This window comes from Ananas comosus, unplaced genomic scaffold (genome assembly GCF_001540865.1).
Source record: "Ananas comosus cultivar F153 unplaced genomic scaffold, ASM154086v1, whole genome shotgun sequence".
Classification (NCBI taxonomy): Eukaryota; Viridiplantae; Streptophyta; class Magnoliopsida; order Poales; family Bromeliaceae; genus Ananas; species Ananas comosus.
In genome coordinates this window covers 38,841-56,476 of record NW_017893567.1, presented here as the reverse complement: position 1 = coordinate 56,476, position 17,636 = coordinate 38,841, and the positions used below count along the sequence as shown (strand labels likewise).

The 17,636-nt window shown below is 36.8% G+C and overlaps 2 protein-coding genes across 2 annotated transcripts; both read right to left on the bottom strand.

Annotated features, from left to right (window-relative positions):
* Positions 1 to 6,027: 6,027 nt before the first annotated feature.
* On the bottom strand, positions 6,028 to 10,163 carry LOC109706333 (glutaredoxin-like). The gene is made up of 4 exons (XM_020227115.1): positions 9,970 to 10,163; positions 7,473 to 7,561; positions 6,669 to 6,767; positions 6,028 to 6,479 (listed from the first exon to the last, which is right to left on the bottom strand). The coding sequence occupies exons 1-4, from the start codon at positions 10,089 to 10,091 to the stop codon at positions 6,400 to 6,402; spliced, it is 390 nt and encodes a 129-aa protein (XP_020082704.1). The 5' UTR covers positions 10,092 to 10,163; the 3' UTR covers positions 6,028 to 6,399.
* A 1,844-nt stretch (positions 10,164 to 12,007) lies between these two features.
* LOC109706332 (isocitrate dehydrogenase [NADP], chloroplastic/mitochondrial-like) lies at positions 12,008 to 15,693 on the bottom strand. The gene is given in 14 exon segments (XM_020227114.1): positions 12,008 to 12,064; positions 12,217 to 12,401; positions 12,542 to 12,630; positions 12,632 to 12,665; positions 12,814 to 12,956; positions 13,052 to 13,086; positions 13,598 to 13,713; positions 13,792 to 13,860; positions 14,482 to 14,585; positions 14,677 to 14,762; positions 14,874 to 14,975; positions 15,050 to 15,103; positions 15,405 to 15,444; positions 15,566 to 15,693. Coding segments are annotated over 12 exon segments (963 nt in total). The 5' UTR covers positions 15,442 to 15,444; positions 15,566 to 15,693; the 3' UTR covers positions 12,008 to 12,064; positions 12,217 to 12,307.
* Between the last annotated feature and the right edge of the window lie 1,943 nt (positions 15,694 to 17,636).

The following is a 17,636-nucleotide window of genomic DNA, read 5'->3' as shown; positions in this document are numbered from 1 at the left end:
TCTCCCATCACGACAATGACTTTGACAACAGTAATGCGGCAAGAAGATTATGCGCACATATTTTCTACCCTTAGCTCAAGCAGAAATAGACGGCACCCATCATATCAATGACGTTGGCGACGGTACCAATGCAGGGCATATGTGGTGGAATAATGGGCGCTGCTTTGTTTCCACATTCATTCTTGGAGACAATAATAATCTCTTTTTTTTCTTGCTCTCTCTATGTGGATGCTTCTGGAGATAATAATCAACCACTGGGAGAGTATACCAGGGCGCAACACACCATCTACAGAATTTTGGAATACACAGTCCAAGACCGAGCCACACATTTAATAATCATGCGCACATTTGCACGAGCGTTTTGAGTTGAACGACCTCGGCATTCACCGGCCTTCAGAATTCCACAGAAATGGCATTCATTCTGAAATAACCAATATACAGAGATATAAACCTTCAAAAATGACACCATCAAAAACCAAAAAAATCAATCGTACATAACGCAAGTGTCAAAGAATTTAATGATTGGTACGAATGCAGGGCATATGTGGTGGAATAATGGGCGCTGCTTTGTTTCCACATTCATTCTTGGAGATAATAATAATCTCTTTTTTTTCTTGCTCTCTCTATGTGGATGCTTCTGGAGATAATAATCAACCACTGGGAGAGTATACCAGGGCGCAACACACCATCTACAGAATTTTGGAATACACAGTCCAAGACCGAGCCACACATTTAATAATCATGCGCACATTTGCACGAGCGTTTTGAGTTGAACGACCTCGGCATTCACCGGCCTTCAGAATTCCACAGAAATGGCATTCATTCTGAAATAACCAATATACAGAGATATAAACCTTCAAAAATGACACCATCAAAAACCAAAAAAATCAATCGTACATAACGCAAGTGTCAAAGAATTTAATGATTGGTACCCAAGGTCCAAATTCGAATCCTGTTTGATTCACATTTTTAGCTAAGTTTATTTCTAAATGAAATAAACGAAGCGAATAGCATGCTACCTATCTCTAGAAAAAAAAAATACTAATTTTACCATCTCAAAAGAAAAAAAACAAGTATACCCTAGCCCTCTAGAACAATCTTCCGGAGTCTTGCATGAACTTTTCTAATCTTCTTTCCTAAAGCAGTTAGATTGGGTCGGAGAAATACCGCACTGAAAATCTGATTGTGATTAGAATTTAACTAATTTTGTGATGAAAATAAATAAATCAATTTACATATAAATACTAATATTCAAATAAAAATTTTGATTAATCCGAAAGCATGCGAGGTACTGCCCTAGGGTGTATTCCCGTCCTTTGTGCGGGATTAACTGGAAACACCATTCCAAAATACGACCGGAATTTTTCCTCCTATGAGGACGAATGTGAAAGAGATTGACGAAAACTCTTTTAACACCCGAAAATAAAATTAAAATAAAATATTAAAATAATCTACTCTCCAAAATTCTGCTTCGAAGGATCTCGAGCAATCACTTTTTTTTTTCTTTCTCAGTTGATGTTCATACTATTTATTCATGAACAACAGTAAAAAAATATAAATATATATAAAGGTGTGGGAGTCCACGTAGAATTTGAACGTTGCACCAACGTTCGGCTTCGAAACCCGCAAGTAACATGCGCGCTCGCGCGAAACGTACGCACATTTCTCTCATTTCTAATGTATTTGAAATATTTGAATTTTATTTTGAATTGTGATTGATATTTTTAATTTTTATCATTAATATTCTTAAATTATATATATAATATTATTAAAAATTATTAATTTATATTTTACAAAATATTAATAATATTATAATTTTATAAAAAATATTAGTTGGCGGGNCCGGAGATCGACAGAAGAAGCCGCTATCTGAGGTGGAGTGCTTTTACTGTCACAGGAAAGGGCATATCAAGCGCAATTGTCGAAAACTTCAGGATGATCTGAAGGAGTTAAAGCGACAGAAGGAGAAAACTGTCGTGAACCAGGACGAGACGGTATCAGCGACGGCACAGACGGCAGAGTCGGAGATGTTCGATTCTGATGTGCTATATGCGGCGACCGGAGGTGCGAAAATTTCGGATGACGCGTGGGTGCTCGATTCGGCGTGTTCTTTTCACGTATGCCCGGAGAATGAGTCTTTTACAACCTATAAGGCGATCAAAGGTGGAAAGGCGCTGATGGGGAACGAGACAGCGTGCAAAGTATTGGGAGTCGGCATGGTGAAAATCTGAATGCACGATGGGGTTGTAAGGACGCTGACAGGTGTGCGGCACGTTCCTGGATTGAAGCGAAATTTGATCTCGTTAGGCGCATTGGACTCGAAGGGTTGCGATATTTCGGCTTTAGGTGGAGCTATGAAAGTCCGAAAGCGAAATCGGGTCGTGTGCGAGGCGAACAAGTGCGGGAACTTATACGTTCTGAACGGAAGCACAGTCAGAACGGGAGCGAAGACGGTTTGGGTTCCGAAAGTTCGCGGAGGTGCAGTCGCTCGAGGCGAAGCGACGGACGCGGCGACATCGAGCGGAGGAGACAAGCTCAAGGTGGAGCTTGCATGGTGAGCTCGACGTGACGGTTGAAGATTACAAATTCAACCAAGGTGAAGATTGCTAGGATTTGGTTAGATTTGTAATTGAATCCTATTTGGATAATAATTAATATTTTAAATCTGTTAAGATTTAAATATTAATTAGAGGATAAACCTAACTAGATTAGGATTAATATTTAAATCTATTAGAGATTAATTAAGATAGATTTAGATATTAATTGGAGTAGAAATCCTAAATATACTAGAATTGGGTACATTCTAGTTGGAGCATTATAAATAATGCATTGGGTAAATTAATTTGAACCTGTACACTCTCCAGGCGCCATCTAGCTCATATGCTCTAACTGGCAATAAGCCTACTATAAAGGCTGTAAAAGAATTTGAAACTGGATTGGATACCAAGTCCTATTATATATTAATAATATATAATATATATAATTAGAGAATATATATATAATAATTATAATATTATTAATAATATATATAATAAAAAAATATATTAAATAGTTTTTTATCTATTTTTTTTTCTTTCAACCAAATAACTGTCATGAAAAAAAAAAAATTTTTTCCTACAAACCAAATATTAAATCACGTAAAATTTTTTTTCATAAAAAATTTTTTTTCTATAGTTTTACGTGGAACCAAACACACCCTCAGCTTAAGGAGACTTCTCCCATCACGACAATGACTTTGACAACAGTAATGCGGCAAGAAGATTATGCGCACATATTTTCTACCCTTAGCTCAAGCAGAAATAGACGGCACCCATCATATCAATGACGTTGGCGACGGTACCAATGCAGGGCATATGTGGTGGAATAATGGGCGCTGCTTTGTTTCCACATTCATTCTTGGAGACAATAATAATCTCTTTTTTTTCTTGCTCTCTCTATGTGGATGCTTCTGGAGATAATAATCAACCACTGGGAGAGTATACCAGGGCGCAACACACCATCTACAGAATTTTGGAATACACAGTCCAAGACCGAGCCACACATTTAATAATCATGCGCACATTTGCACGAGCGTTTTGAGTTGAACGACCTCGGCATTCACCGGCCTTCAGAATTCCACAGAAATGGCATTCATTCTGAAATAACCAATATACAGAGATATAAACCTTCAAAAATGACACCATCAAAAACCAAAAAAATCAATCGTACATAACGCAAGTGTCAAAGAATTTAATGATTGGTACCCAAGGTCCAAATTCGAATCCTGTTTGATTCACATTTTTAGCTAAGTTTATTTCTAAATGAAATAAACGAAGCGAATAGCATGCTACCTATCTCTAGAAAAAAAAAATACTAATTTTACCATCTCAAAAGAAAAAAAACAAGTATACCCTAGCCCTCTAGAACAATCTTCCGGAGTCTTGCATGAACTTTTCTAATCTTCTTTCCTAAAGCAGTTAGATTGGGTCGGAGAAATACCGCACTGAAAATCTGATTGTGATTAGAATTTAACTAATTTTGTGATGAAAATAAATAAATCAATTTACATATAAATACTAATATTCAAATAAAAATTTTGATTAATCCGAAAGCATGCGAGGTACTGCCCTAGGGTGTATTCCCGTCCTTTGTGCGGGATTAACTGGAAACACCATTCCAAAATACGACCGGAATTTTTCCTCCTATGAGGACGAATGTGAAAGAGATTGACGAAAACTCTTTTAACACCCGAAAATAAAATTAAAATAAAATATTAAAATAATCTACTCTCCAAAATTCTGCTTCGAAGGATCTCGAGCAATCACTTTTTTTTTTCTTTCTCAGTTGATGTTCATACTATTTATTCATGAACAACAGTAAAAAAATATAAATATATATAAAGGTGTGGGAGTCCACGTAGAATTTGAACGTTGCACCAACGTTCGGCTTCGAAACCCGCAAGTAACATGCGCGCTCGCGCGAAACGTACGCACATTTCTCTCATTTCTAATGTATTTGAAATATTTGAATTTTATTTTGAATTGTGATTGATATTTTTAATTTTTATCATTAATATTCTTAAATTATATATATAATATTATTAAAAATTATTAATTTATATTTTACAAAATATTAATAATATTATAATTTTATAAAAAATATTAGTTGGCGGGACGGATTCGGGGCACCGGCGAGAGGCAGGTTATAAGGCGGGGCGGATTATGAGATGTATTTTTTAACCCGTCATGGATTCAGGGCCGTAGGCGGGGCGGATTTTTGCTAGTCGGGGCGTGAGGCGGGGCAGGTCTCCCGCCCCCAGATCCACCGTGTTTGCATCCCTAGACCTGGTTACATATTCCCTAGATGTTACTCCTGAAAAGATTGAAAGATTGCACTTAGATCCATGTATGTATTCCTTAATGTATGTCTAATAGGTGTTATTCCTATAAGGGCCCGTTTGGTTTGAGTTATGTAATATTATAAAGTATCTCGACATATCCAGATATTTTGGATTTCAGCGTGAAATTACTACTGATGCTACATTAGAGCGTTTGGTTTAATACAGTAATGTAATATTAGATTGCAGTGTTTATAGCATTAATATGTTTGGTTCAGTATATAAAATTTAATAATTCTGACATAAAAATATAATTTTTTTTCAAAATTGCCCTTGTTGTGGTCATTTGAATATTATTTTTGCGAAAATGACGAATGGAGGGAGGGAGATCATGATGATTACTTGGGAGGACGACGCAATAGAAGACGATAGGTGTTCGTGCGCACGCGCGAGAGAGAGAGAGAAAGAGAGAGAGAGAGAGCGAGAGAAAGCGGCATGCAAGAGAGAAGGCCGGGGGAAAGGCGAGAGAGATGAAAATAATGTTGTTAATTTGATTTGGGGTTGTTGGACGGTAAAATTGTCATTTTACATAATATGTAGTATCAACGGATTTCAGTAATGCAAGATACACGACCCCCCTCCCGTTAATATTTTTGATGTAATCCTGCTCGATTTGTAATACTACATTAACGACTAGATTATATAGCGGATTAACCAAACACAGTTATCCTGACAGGATTGCCTGTAATCCTGCCAGGACAACTCGAACCAAACGCACCCTAAAGCCCATTCTCCATGTCTGAACCATTTATGCATGGTTTTTCTGACTTTTTTTTTAGTAAGTAATGTTTGCTAATATGTGTAAATATATGATCATACAACTATTTATGCATGATTTTTCTGATACATATATATATAGAGAGAGAGAAAGAGAGAGAATGCATAACTACTGTACTATTAAGAGCACAGTATTCCAGGTGCTCTTAAATTTTTAATTATTCATTAATTTTGATGGATAGTTAAGACGAAAAAAAAGAGAATTAAAAAAAAATGTACAGTGCCAGGGTGTGGTCGCCCTCAACGATGCTCAATATTTTTCTTGCTTTAAGCCAAAACCTGCAACTGCTTTTTTCAGAAGCAGCAGCCTCGACCAAGCATTCACAAATAATAAAAAAAAAAAAATGAGAGAGAGAGAGAGAGAGAGAGAGAGAGAGAGAGAGAGAGAAGCAGATGTATTCTACTAGATTTGCCCATATGCATTCTAATTCGTGCATCACAGTACACAGCGAACCTCTCAGGCATTTATACAGGATAACATTTCTGTAACCTATATCATTTGGACTTACTCATCATCACCACCACCAGCAGATCAAATGCAGCTCAAAAGAGTACGTTAGAAGCTCAAGACACCACCAGACACCACCAGTCATAAGTACGAAGACGAGTAATTGAGTTGAGCAAGAGTCAGAGTTGAAGAAGCTTAGCATGCAATGCAAAACAGAATATTCCTTATCCCAGTATTTATATGAATAAGGATGAAGCACCTGAGCGGCAGCACATGCCTATTAAAACATCTGATATATTTAAGCAGCCGCGGTGGCCAGGGCTCCGGCTTCCGTGAGCAGAGGCACCAGCTTCCGTTCATTGTGCTTTGCAGTCACGGCTGCGACATCATAATAAATAAATAAATAAATAAATAAATAAATAAGCCAGATATAGCATCATCATATTAAAGAGACAGCACAGATGGGAAAAAAAAAGAAGTTACAAAGGAGGAAAACTAGCATAGGACCAAAGGACCAAGACCGTACATAAGAAACATCATGGATAGATAATAAAACGAATCACTCACTGTCGCAACCGCCAATATGCTTTCCACCGATAAAAACATTCGGAACAGTTCTCTGTCCGGTCCACGCCAGCAGAGCTGACTGAATTTCCGATCCATCACCTTCACACAAAATTATTTATATCTCTGTTATAGCACTCAGGACAAATTGTCAACAGAAAACTAAAAAGAAAATGCCCTGTTTCAGTTAACAGGAGAGTAGTGATGATATTTAGATGCAGGCCCTGAGACAAAATGAGTTCCTCAAATCAAAGGGAAAGAACTATACAGCAAGAAGAATTAAAACTTGACCGCTCAGCCAAAAAGAATACAGAAAATACAAGCATTAGCAGCCTCTCCTGGCAACTCATACATTAAGCAGTAAAATAAATGCACAGCATCCTTACAAATAAAGGAAAACACAAGCTCAATATTTATTTTTAACAAATCAACCCCATCAACAGTATAGCTGTCCTAAGGGTATCGGTAGAAGGTAAACGATTGGAAGCTTAAATCAAAGGTGATCATCTAGGGTTTATAATTTAGTGGTCCCTTCAGGCCTAATCAAATCTTCCACATCTCACACCAGAAAGGGGGTGGGAAAAGAGATTAAAAAAAAATCATTTCCTGATACTAACTCTTTGATAGCATTCTACAAAACCGGTGAACAAGAGTCAAGGCATAATTATTTCATCCAAACGTTCTCTTACTAATGAAAAGCATATGTAATTATTCATCATCCCCTAGATAGCCTTCAAAAAAATAATAAACTGCAGATGCAAACAGGTAAATGAGACAAAAAAAAATGTCTAGAATAAAAACACTCACTTTCCACATCCAACTCAATTGCCTTAAAATTTGCCCCGAGCTGCGCTAGCAGCTGTTTAACCTGATTGCAGTAGGGACAATATGTCTTGCTGCAACAACAAAATAAAAAATTTAAATCAGAAAAAAGATAATGAAAGAGCTTTCTCAGGGCCACGGCAGTTGCAGCACTAATGGAGCATGTAACATGAAATTATTCAAGGATCCAAAATGTAAAGACTGATAAGCTTTTGCTGAGACAGATGGTCGATAAGAAATGTGAATGCTTGCTCGAGTACATCCGATAATTGATGTCTTATGCAGACATCTATTTGCGGACGGTAACCACAAAAAAGAACGCCGGAGATCGATCCAATTGGGGTATTCAACACTACCACTACTGCTGTACAATATAGAAAGTATTGGAAAGTATTGGAGCTTCATTCCTGCATTCATGTCACCTCACCTTTCCCTCAGAGAGAGAGAGAGAGAGAAAGAGAGAGAGAGGGAGAGAGTTATATAAGCAGAAAAAGGTCTCATATAAAGAGGGACATAGAAGCATAACTAAGTGTCTCTGAACAGGAGGTAAGTATGAGCACATAGATGTGATACAAAGGGGGTCAGGGAGGAACAATAGTAAATAAACTTATGAGAATACTTCAAACTTTGAGTATTTATATTACCCTCAATTTGGCCTTTCAAATTACAAAGTACAACCTTAATCTGTGAATTCAGAAAAGGACTGCACTAGATAGGAAAAAACGATCAAGGAAGGTACAAAACATCATATATGCTTTTATATTCCAAGTCCTATTCACCAATGCTTGCATTAAAACAAGAAGTCCTTGTCATTAGAGTGTTGTTGTTGTTGTTGTTGTAGTTGTTGTTGTTGTTGTTATATTCCAAGTCCTTTTTCATTAAGACTTGCACTAAGACAAGAAGTCCTTTTCATTAGAACTTGCATTTTTTTTAAAAAAAATGAAGCTCCAGCATAGCTGATTTAGTGCCATGATTTCACATGACAATGTACAGGACCTATAAAGGCAACTTTCCATCAACATCTAGGATATCACTTTATAGACGGAAAGCAAAATACATAGCCCAAAACAGACAGCTCACTGTGAATTGCAATCTCGACTGCACATTGGATTAATTCTAGCAACGTGTTAAAAACTTAAAACAGTATGCTCGTATATTGAAATGGATCAATATCGTGCCTTCAAGGATTTAACTATGCTGACAGGTACATTCCGATTCAACTTGTAGCACTACACCCGAGTAGTTCATATTCAAACAAGACACAGTACCACAGAAAATGTTAAAGCCTAAATTGGTTTTCGACAGCCCCTTCCAGACCAATTTACCGATGCCTTTAGTGTCGCTATAACCTTTTTTTTTTTCTCTATTTCATTTTACAAAGTTTTTGCATTTTCTCTTACTTCCACTGATGAGGTTTCAGGGATACTAATTATACAAAACTTTTTAATTATAAGAATAGGCATCCATAAATTTATTTCTAAAATTAGATCTAAGCGGTAAATGATTTATCGCTTTTAAATTTATTGCTTTCTAATAGTATTAAATCATTCACGCTTTCACCTAACATATATATTTTCTACATCTGCACTTTGAAGGATGTATAGCATTAAACACTAAAAGTAATTTTAATACTTTGAAGAAAGCGGTGAATGATTTGAGCGCATTTAGGAAGCGGTGATTCATTCACCACAGCCGTCTAGTTTTGCGAATAAATTTTTTGAAGGACTTTCTATAATTTTAAAAGTTTTTAAGTCCATTAATAACAAAAAAAAAAAAAATCTCCACTGATTCTATTTCTTTAGAGGTTACTTATTTTCCCCAGGATATTACCATGTCTTGATACCCTTATTAAGGTGAGCAAGCAAAAGGAGACTAATCTGTTTATCAACTTTTCATTTTAAACCTTTAAATCTTTGAGGAGGAGGATGATGATGACGACGATGATAAAGATGATGACGACGATGATAAAGATAACCTAGATAATATTAGTGAATTCGATCTCTTTTTTCTGATACAATTCCATTTGAATACAGAACAACGCAAATTTCAACACATTTTTGAATACACAGATGGGTGATCTCTCTCCATTTCACAGCAGCGCCAATAATCGTCGGTTTCCGATTAAATCCAAAGCTCTTTCTCTCTTTATCCTAATATGAAAGAGAAATCCTAATGTCCCACAACAACATAATCCGGGCACAAAATTAAACAGTACACGCCTAGCTATGGGAAAATTACAGATTCTAAACAGTTTTCAACTAGGGTTTCTCAACGAAACAAAACCCCAAATACAAGGGAAAGAAACCCACCGTACCCCAACACAAGTCGATCTGCGATCCATATCATCAAGTGACGAATCAAATCGAAAACAACATCAAGGGGAAACTAAAGAAGAATTCCTAATTAAACGAGAGAGAGGGAGAGAGAAGAAACCCTAGATCGGTGCACAGTGAGAGAGAGAGAGAGCGAAGAGAGGTTGGACCTGAAGACGACGACGGGGGTGGAAGCGACGATGTCCTTGGCCTTGGGTAGCGCCATCTCCGAACCAACTCTCTTCTCCGACGACGACGACGACGACGACGACGAAGACCACGACCCTCCCATCGCACGAGCCCCCACTGCTTTTTTTTATAGTAGGAGGGTGAGAGTCTGAGAGAAGAGACGAGGAGTAACCACCTACCACCAAACAACCACGCGTATGCGAAGCAAACGCCCAGGTGGACCGAATCCTGCGGCTCCTAGCACCCCCACCGCCGCCGACACAGACCAACGGCTGTTACGTCTCAACGTGGACCAATGGGACCCGGACTCTCCTGGGTCCCACGCCCGGTCCACGCCAAAACAAAAACAAAAACAAAAACAAACACGGCCCACAATAACGGAAGTGGTCGTACTTCTAGTTGGGCTGAGTGCCTTTCTCCGTGGTTGGAAGAGCAACAGTAATTAATTTGAGTCTTAGATTTTATATATATATATAGAATGTACCTGAACCACAGATCAATATGATTCGACTATCTAATATTCAAAAACTTTAATTTTAGTATGTAATATTTTAATTTTAGTATAAAATTTAAGTTAGCAATTTATTTTAATAAGAAATTTGTAATTATATAAATTGCAATCAAAATATACTAACTAAACTGCGATGTATTCAAATGCTAAAGTTAACAAGTTATTTTGCAGCTCAAAAAAATTAAAAGTAAAAGATTTGATAACAAAATCAAATGATCAAAGTTTTTTTACATAAGAGTCCCCAACCTAACGATCAAAGTTTTTTTCAATTCACCAACCATCTCTAGGATGAGTTTATTCACATTTTCATATTTTCACCCAAGTTCGAATCCTAATTCATTCACATTTTCAGCTAAGTTTATTTATAAATAAAATAAACGAAGCGGGTAGCGTGCTACCTATCTCTCTCAAAAAAAAAAAAAGTTTCTTTCAATTCATCAGTCACAAACTCTTCCAACTACTGTTAGAAAAAAACTACCCATACAACTGCACCTGGTCTAGAGGTGTACACCTATTATTATCGGTGGATAACAAGTTAACAAGCTAATTGAAATAATTATAAAACTATAGGGACACAATTGGAAAAAGGTGGTGCATGGTCTAAGCAAATCCCAAACGAAGAGAAGAAGCAACAGCACTTTCATTTTTTTTTTTTCCTTTTTTTGAGAGAGAAAGGTGGCATGCTACCTACCTCGGTTATTTCTTTTAAAAATAAACTTCACTGAAAATATGAATTAACTAGAATTCGATTTTGAGATGTCGGATATCAATTATCAAATTTTTTATCACTTACAATAAAGACGGTCCGTGCAACAGCACTTTGTTAAAAGGTATATGGAATAGTGAAGTAACGCAGGACCTATCCACACATTTTACCCTAATTTAATAAAAAAAAATGACTTCGACAGCAATGTAGGAACAAAAGGACTCCGGCCATCATGGCAATGACTTGGTCAATAACTACGCAGGGACAAAGCGCACATATTTTTCCCCTACATTCAACCCGAAAGGACAAAGACATCTCCAATGAATTTGGCAACAGTAATGCAGGGACTCTGCACATATATTCCCTTTGATTCAGAGGAAGAAAGAAAAAAAGTATTCCTCTCACACCAATGATTTTCACAATAGTAATGACAACAGTAATGACACCAATAATTTTGGCAATAGTAATTAATGCAGGGACAATGCACACACATTTTATACCCTTAGCTCAAGCGAAAATAGACGCCACACATCATCATGCCAATGACGTTGGCGATGGATCCAATGCAGGGCATCTGTGGTGGAATAATGGGCCCTGCTTTGTTTCAACATTCATTCTTTGGGAAAATAATCTCGTTCTTTCCTCTTCATGTGAATGCTCCTGGAAATATTAATCAACCACTAGTAGGAGAATACCAGGGGACCACAGATCATCCACAGAATTTTGGAACATACGGTCCAAGACCGAGCCACATGTTTATTTGTGCGCTTGGATAATCATGCGCACATTTCCACGTGTTTTGAGTTGAACGACCATGGCATTCACCGGCCTTCAGAATTCCATAGAAGTAGCATTCATTCTGAAATAAGCAATATACGGAGATACAAACCCTTATAAATGACACCATTGAAAAAAAAATATTGCAATACCTATTTCATGAATGAAACATCCAATCGAAGTTATCTTTTGCTTATTTTATCATCTCAAAAGAAAAAAAAAAAACAAGTATACCCTAGCCCTCTAGAAGCAATCTTCTAGAGTCCTGCATGAACTTTTCTAATCTTCTTTCCTTAAGCAGTCAGATTGGATGTCGGACCCGACTCTACAAAACAGCACGAACTTGAAGTTTCTCTTTAAGTCTCTGAGCAACTGCATCAACGAATTCCTCCGTGCTCAAGTAATGTTCCCTTGATACCCTAAACAAAACAGAATAGTTCAGTTTGTCATAAAAGGAGGGAGGGGGCAAATAGATTTTTGCCGTGTATTCGTCTTGAATTGAAAGTACATCAAATATAGAAGTATTTCTAATTGGAATAAACAGAGTGAGCATACTGACTTGAGACTGTGGATAAGAAGCGCAAGATCCTTTGTCATTTTACCAGACTCCACTGTTTCAATGCATGCAGACTCAAGGTTCTGCACAAAAATCTAGCAGCCTATCATTTTTATCAAGCTTTGCTCTGTTAAAAAAAAAAGAAAAGAAAAAAAGACCATGCAGTGTAAGTGAGAACTAGGTAAAAACATTGTTATATGATGTACCAAATCCAAAATAGTAAAATCACATAATCCAAGAAGTAAAGCTATCTCCAAATGAACAATAAAACGTACCTGTGTGCAAGACCGCGAGTCCATGCAAAGATGGAAGTGATACTATTGGTGCTGGTCTCTTGTCCCTTTTGGTGTAGCCTGAAATGTCTAGTAACAGTACCATGAGCTGCTTCAGCTTCTAATGTTTTTCCATCTGAAGATAACTCCAAAGAAAATTAAAAAAAATGAAATTTTATGTGGTTCTCAACAGAAATATCAGAAATCCTGGAGAGCAAAAGAAGGAAGAAGTGGCCGTTACCAGTACGGATGTCATTAAGCCCAATGAACCGAAACCTGCAGCCACCGATAAATTGTAAGACGGCAGCATCATGATAAAATTCCGATGATAAGCAAATTACAAAACAAAAAAATAATAGAAATTTTTTAAAAAAAAGTATATTAGTTGAAGTAGCAAAGACCAGAACCTATCGCTCCCTATAATTAAATAGCCATCCTGCTTCATGCAGTTCAGAACATGCAGCATCATCATATAAGCATCTTTCATTTTGTTACTATAGATTGACGACACAAGGGTTGGCATACAATCATGAAGCTCACCGAGCTATAATCACAATATCAGGCAAAAGATACAAGTAAAAACAGGCTGCGATAAATGCAAATTCTGGAGATTTACATATAACATTGAAAAGAAATATTAATCCTACACAGAAAATTACAATTTGACATCCTTGTGTAAACATGTGTGCATAGTTGACTAGTAGTAAATAAGGTTCTTTGTTCTCAAGGCATAAACTTTGGTTTGTCTAATAAATAATCAATGAGATAATCTGAACACAATGAAGACCTTGGGCAAGAAAATCGCTCTGAACATCTCCATCATAGTTCTTTCAGGCCCAGACATACCCTCCCTCACTTTTTAATGCAAAGGCCACCATGTCATCAATCAACCGATGCTCATACCTGAAATAAGAATTACCAAACTGTTAGAATTATTTCAACTGAAAACCGTAGGAAAAGTTAAAACAGATGAGTGCACACCATATCGACTGCTCCTCAAACTTTTCCTTCCATTTCTCTTCATATACCTCCTGAAAGATGTCTTTAAACCTATGACAGTTTCAGTTTCCAAAACAGTCAACTTCTTCTTTCCAAGTTCTATTCAAATACCAATGTAAAATCATTGCAGCTTTAAACTGGAGAAAAGAGCTCATTGCCATCATTCAGTAGCTATAACAAAAGCACAAACATCATAAAGCAAATGAAAACTCAAACATTTTTTTACTTCTAAATATTAACTGATATTTTCCTTCTCTAATAGGGGTATTCTCTTTGGAAAACTAAATTATGAGTAATAAAAGGAAAGAAAACCTCATTTTGTCTTCGAAAGTAATTTGTGCGAACAGATTCAGCAATCCATCTGTATCCTATGGGAATATGAGTCATTCTTTAGTTCATTTTGATGCTGAAAGAAATGACTTGTCTGAACACTCAATTCAAGCTTTTCTCTTTCTCATTCATAGGACTACTAAAAACTTTGTCAACATGCGGTGGGCTTTTGAAAAATGTTACAACATAAGCATATGATTCTGAAATCTGAAATTAATATGGCAAATGCGGATCCAATGATTACTAGCCCAATGCTAAATGGGACAGATAGGAAAGCAAAATAATAGCATATTGCAATTAGATTTCAGATATACATAGCCAATTATAAGGAAAGAGTAGTACCTGCCATCATATTTTTTCAGAATTGTATTTTTGGTGCTCAAGTATAGAGGCCAACTTTTAGCAAGTGCCATTGCCATTGATGATTCAGCAAAGGCCCGAATAGACTGAAAATGGCTACATAAGACTTTGTATAAAAAACTACAAAAAGCGAAAAAAAGGGAAAAATATTCAATGCTCAGGCTCCCAGAGGCACACCTCATCTACGTTGTACATAGCTAATGCAATACCAGGCCCTTGGAAGTCATAAACATTTAGCCCCACAGGCACATCTCCATCTGGGACTGATTTTATCAATTAAGTAGAAGAGCCAATATACGATTATCAATATAAACAAACATTAAATTATCAAACAAGCTACAATTAACTAAAATATTACGAGTATAGAAGCTCACCAAAGACCATTTTAAGCTTTCCTGGACCCTTAATAATTGTATCTGTCGCCCGATACTGATCTCCAAAAGCATGCCTGCCAATGCATATAGGTTTCTTCCAGCCTGCAGATTTTAATGGATTGCTTAGACATAAAATCTTCGCAATAACATCATATAAAATGGTAATGGTAACTTACCGGGAATAATCCGTGGTACATTTCGGTACAAGATTGGCTCACGGAAAACAGTTCCTGAAGTAGGGGGAAAAAAGGAAAAAGAAATTCAGCAAGCATCTGAAACATGTACAAAAGAAAGATTGGGGAAGTAATTCTTTAGGGCAATACGACATACGGCAAAGCCTGTTCTGATGTCAGGTCAATAAGAACACAAAAAAGGCACGCCCTCAATATACAAACTTCGGGGAAAATACAAGGTTAGTCCCACAATAATTAGAATTGTCAGTTTTACCTAATAAACAGACAAATTTACATTATTATCTAGTGAATAGAGGATTTAAGAGCATGAGTCCACAAGAAAGGAAAAGAAACCCACCGTATCCCAATTCAACTCGATCTGCTATCCATATCATCAACTGACGAATCAAACCAAAAGCAAAATCAAGGGGAAACTATAGAAGAATCCCTAATCAAACCGAGAGAGAGGGAGAGAGAAGAAACCCTAGATCGCTGCAGAGAGAGAGAGAGAGGTTGGACCTGAAGACGACGACGGGGGTGGAAGCGACGATGTCCTTGGCCTTGGCGAGCGCCACCTCCGAACCAGCTCTCTTCTCCAACGACGGCGACGATAACGACGACCCTCCCATCGCGCGAGCGCCCCCTGCTTTTATTTATATATATATATATATATATATATATATATATATGAGTTCGGCTGGCATGCTATTAATAGCACGAAGTACTTGGTGCTACCAAGTTTTCTACCGTTAGATCTACCATTTTGATTATTTTCACCCGTTAGATCATACTATTCAACCAATCATCTACTCAACCCTAGAAAAAATTCTAGAATGCAACGGGTATATTAGTGACGTGGCGTAACAAACCAATCAAATTAATCCTTTTAAGAATATATGTCCCATTATGATTGTAAAAAAGTATTTTTATTATACTTTTATTTGATAAGAAGGAATGTAATTGGCTTGTTATTGATGACGTGATGCAAGTGTGACAGTATAGAATTCCTCCCAATCTAGCTACAATACAAAGTTTCAATCAAGTCACAACTCTTCTAACTACTGTTAGAAAAATACTACCCACAGATCTGCACCTGGTCTAGAGGTGTACACGTATTATTATCCGTGGATAACAAGTTAACAAGCTCACTGAAATAATTATAGAACAATAGGACACAATTGGAAAAAGGTTGGGGCCCTAATATTTTACTTAAAAAAAAAAAAAAAAATTGATTCAATCGTTATAAAACTAGTAAGACCGAAAAAACGTATATACTAATCAAATCACTATAATCTATGCGACAGAAATAAATCAAACGCCTTTTTGTCGTACCTTCTAATAATATATAAATGCACATTCTGCGAAATTCCAAATAAAGCCAAGGAGCAACAGCACATTATTGAAAGGCATAAAGAATAAAGTGGAGCAACGCAGGGGGCTATCCACACATTTTATCCTAAGTTAATACAAAAATGACTTGGACAGCAATATTAATGTAAGAACAAAAGGACTCATCCTGCTATCACGGCGATGACATGGTCAATAGTAACACAGGGACAATGTCGCACGCATATTTCCCCCCTATATTCAAGCCGAAAGGACAAAGACATCTCCCATCGCTCCAATGACTATGGCAATAGTAATGCTGCAGGGACACTGCACACATATTTTTCCCTTGATTCAAACAAAGAAAGAGAAAGACTCCTCCCATCACACCAATGACTTTCACAATAGTAATGACAACACTAATGACGCCGATGACTTTACAAATAGTAATGACAACAGTAATACAGAGAGATTATGCAGAGATTTTATTTAGTCTTAAGCTCTAGCAGAAAACAAAAGACTCCTCCCATCACAGCAATGACTTTCACAATAGTAATGCAACAAGATTATGCACACACATTTTATACCCTTCGCTCAAGCAAAAAAAATCTGAAATTTAGTTTTCAAATACTTTCAATAGAGTAGATCAAGTCTAACGGAACCGATCGTCGATTTGAAAACCGCATCATCGAAAACATTGGTAGCCCTCTGTGCTACCGATAGTATATATAGAGCAGGGCTACTATACTCTTATGAGTATTGGACCCTTCGTACTCATAAGTTGTTTTCGATGATGGAGCTTCCGAATCGACGATCCACTCCGTTAAACATGATCTAGAGTATTTGAAACTTCTAGAAAATAAATTTCGTAAATTTTCGAAATCATAATAAAATCCATCAAGCGGGCATAAAATGAACGGTCAAAATCGAACGACGTTCTTAAAAAGGATGATCGGATCCTTCAATTCAAGATCGGAGTTATTGATCTTGATCTATGTAGTGAATAGAATTTTCTATCAAAAATTCAACAAATTCCGATTCTTTTACACCGTTAAACTAGCAAGTATCTCATACCGGCCGTTAAAAATTGTCAAATTTGTGACCTCTTGATCGTAAGGTAAATGATGTCAAAAAATTATAAAATTTGATTTCTAAAAATTTTAAATGCTGTAAATAACGTTTAGCGGTGTGGATCGTCGATTTGAAAGCTCTTCGTACTATTAATAGCATAGTAGCCGAACTCTCTCTCTCTCTCTCTCTCTCT

Excerpts from the sequence above, each read along its gene's own strand:
- LOC109706333 (XM_020227115.1), bottom strand. The coding sequence starts at position 10,091 with ATGGGAGGGTCGTGGTCTTCGTCGTCGTCGTCGTCGTCGTCGTCGGAG. Across the intron at positions 6,768-7,472 it reads AATTGAGTTGGATGTGGAAA|GTGATGGATCGGAAATTCAG; the intron begins GTGAGTGTTTTT and ends TTTTGTGTGAAG. Across the intron at positions 6,480-6,668 it reads GCATATTGGCGGTTGCGACA|CCGTGACTGCAAAGCACAAT; the intron begins GTGAGTGATTCG and ends ATGATGTCGCAG.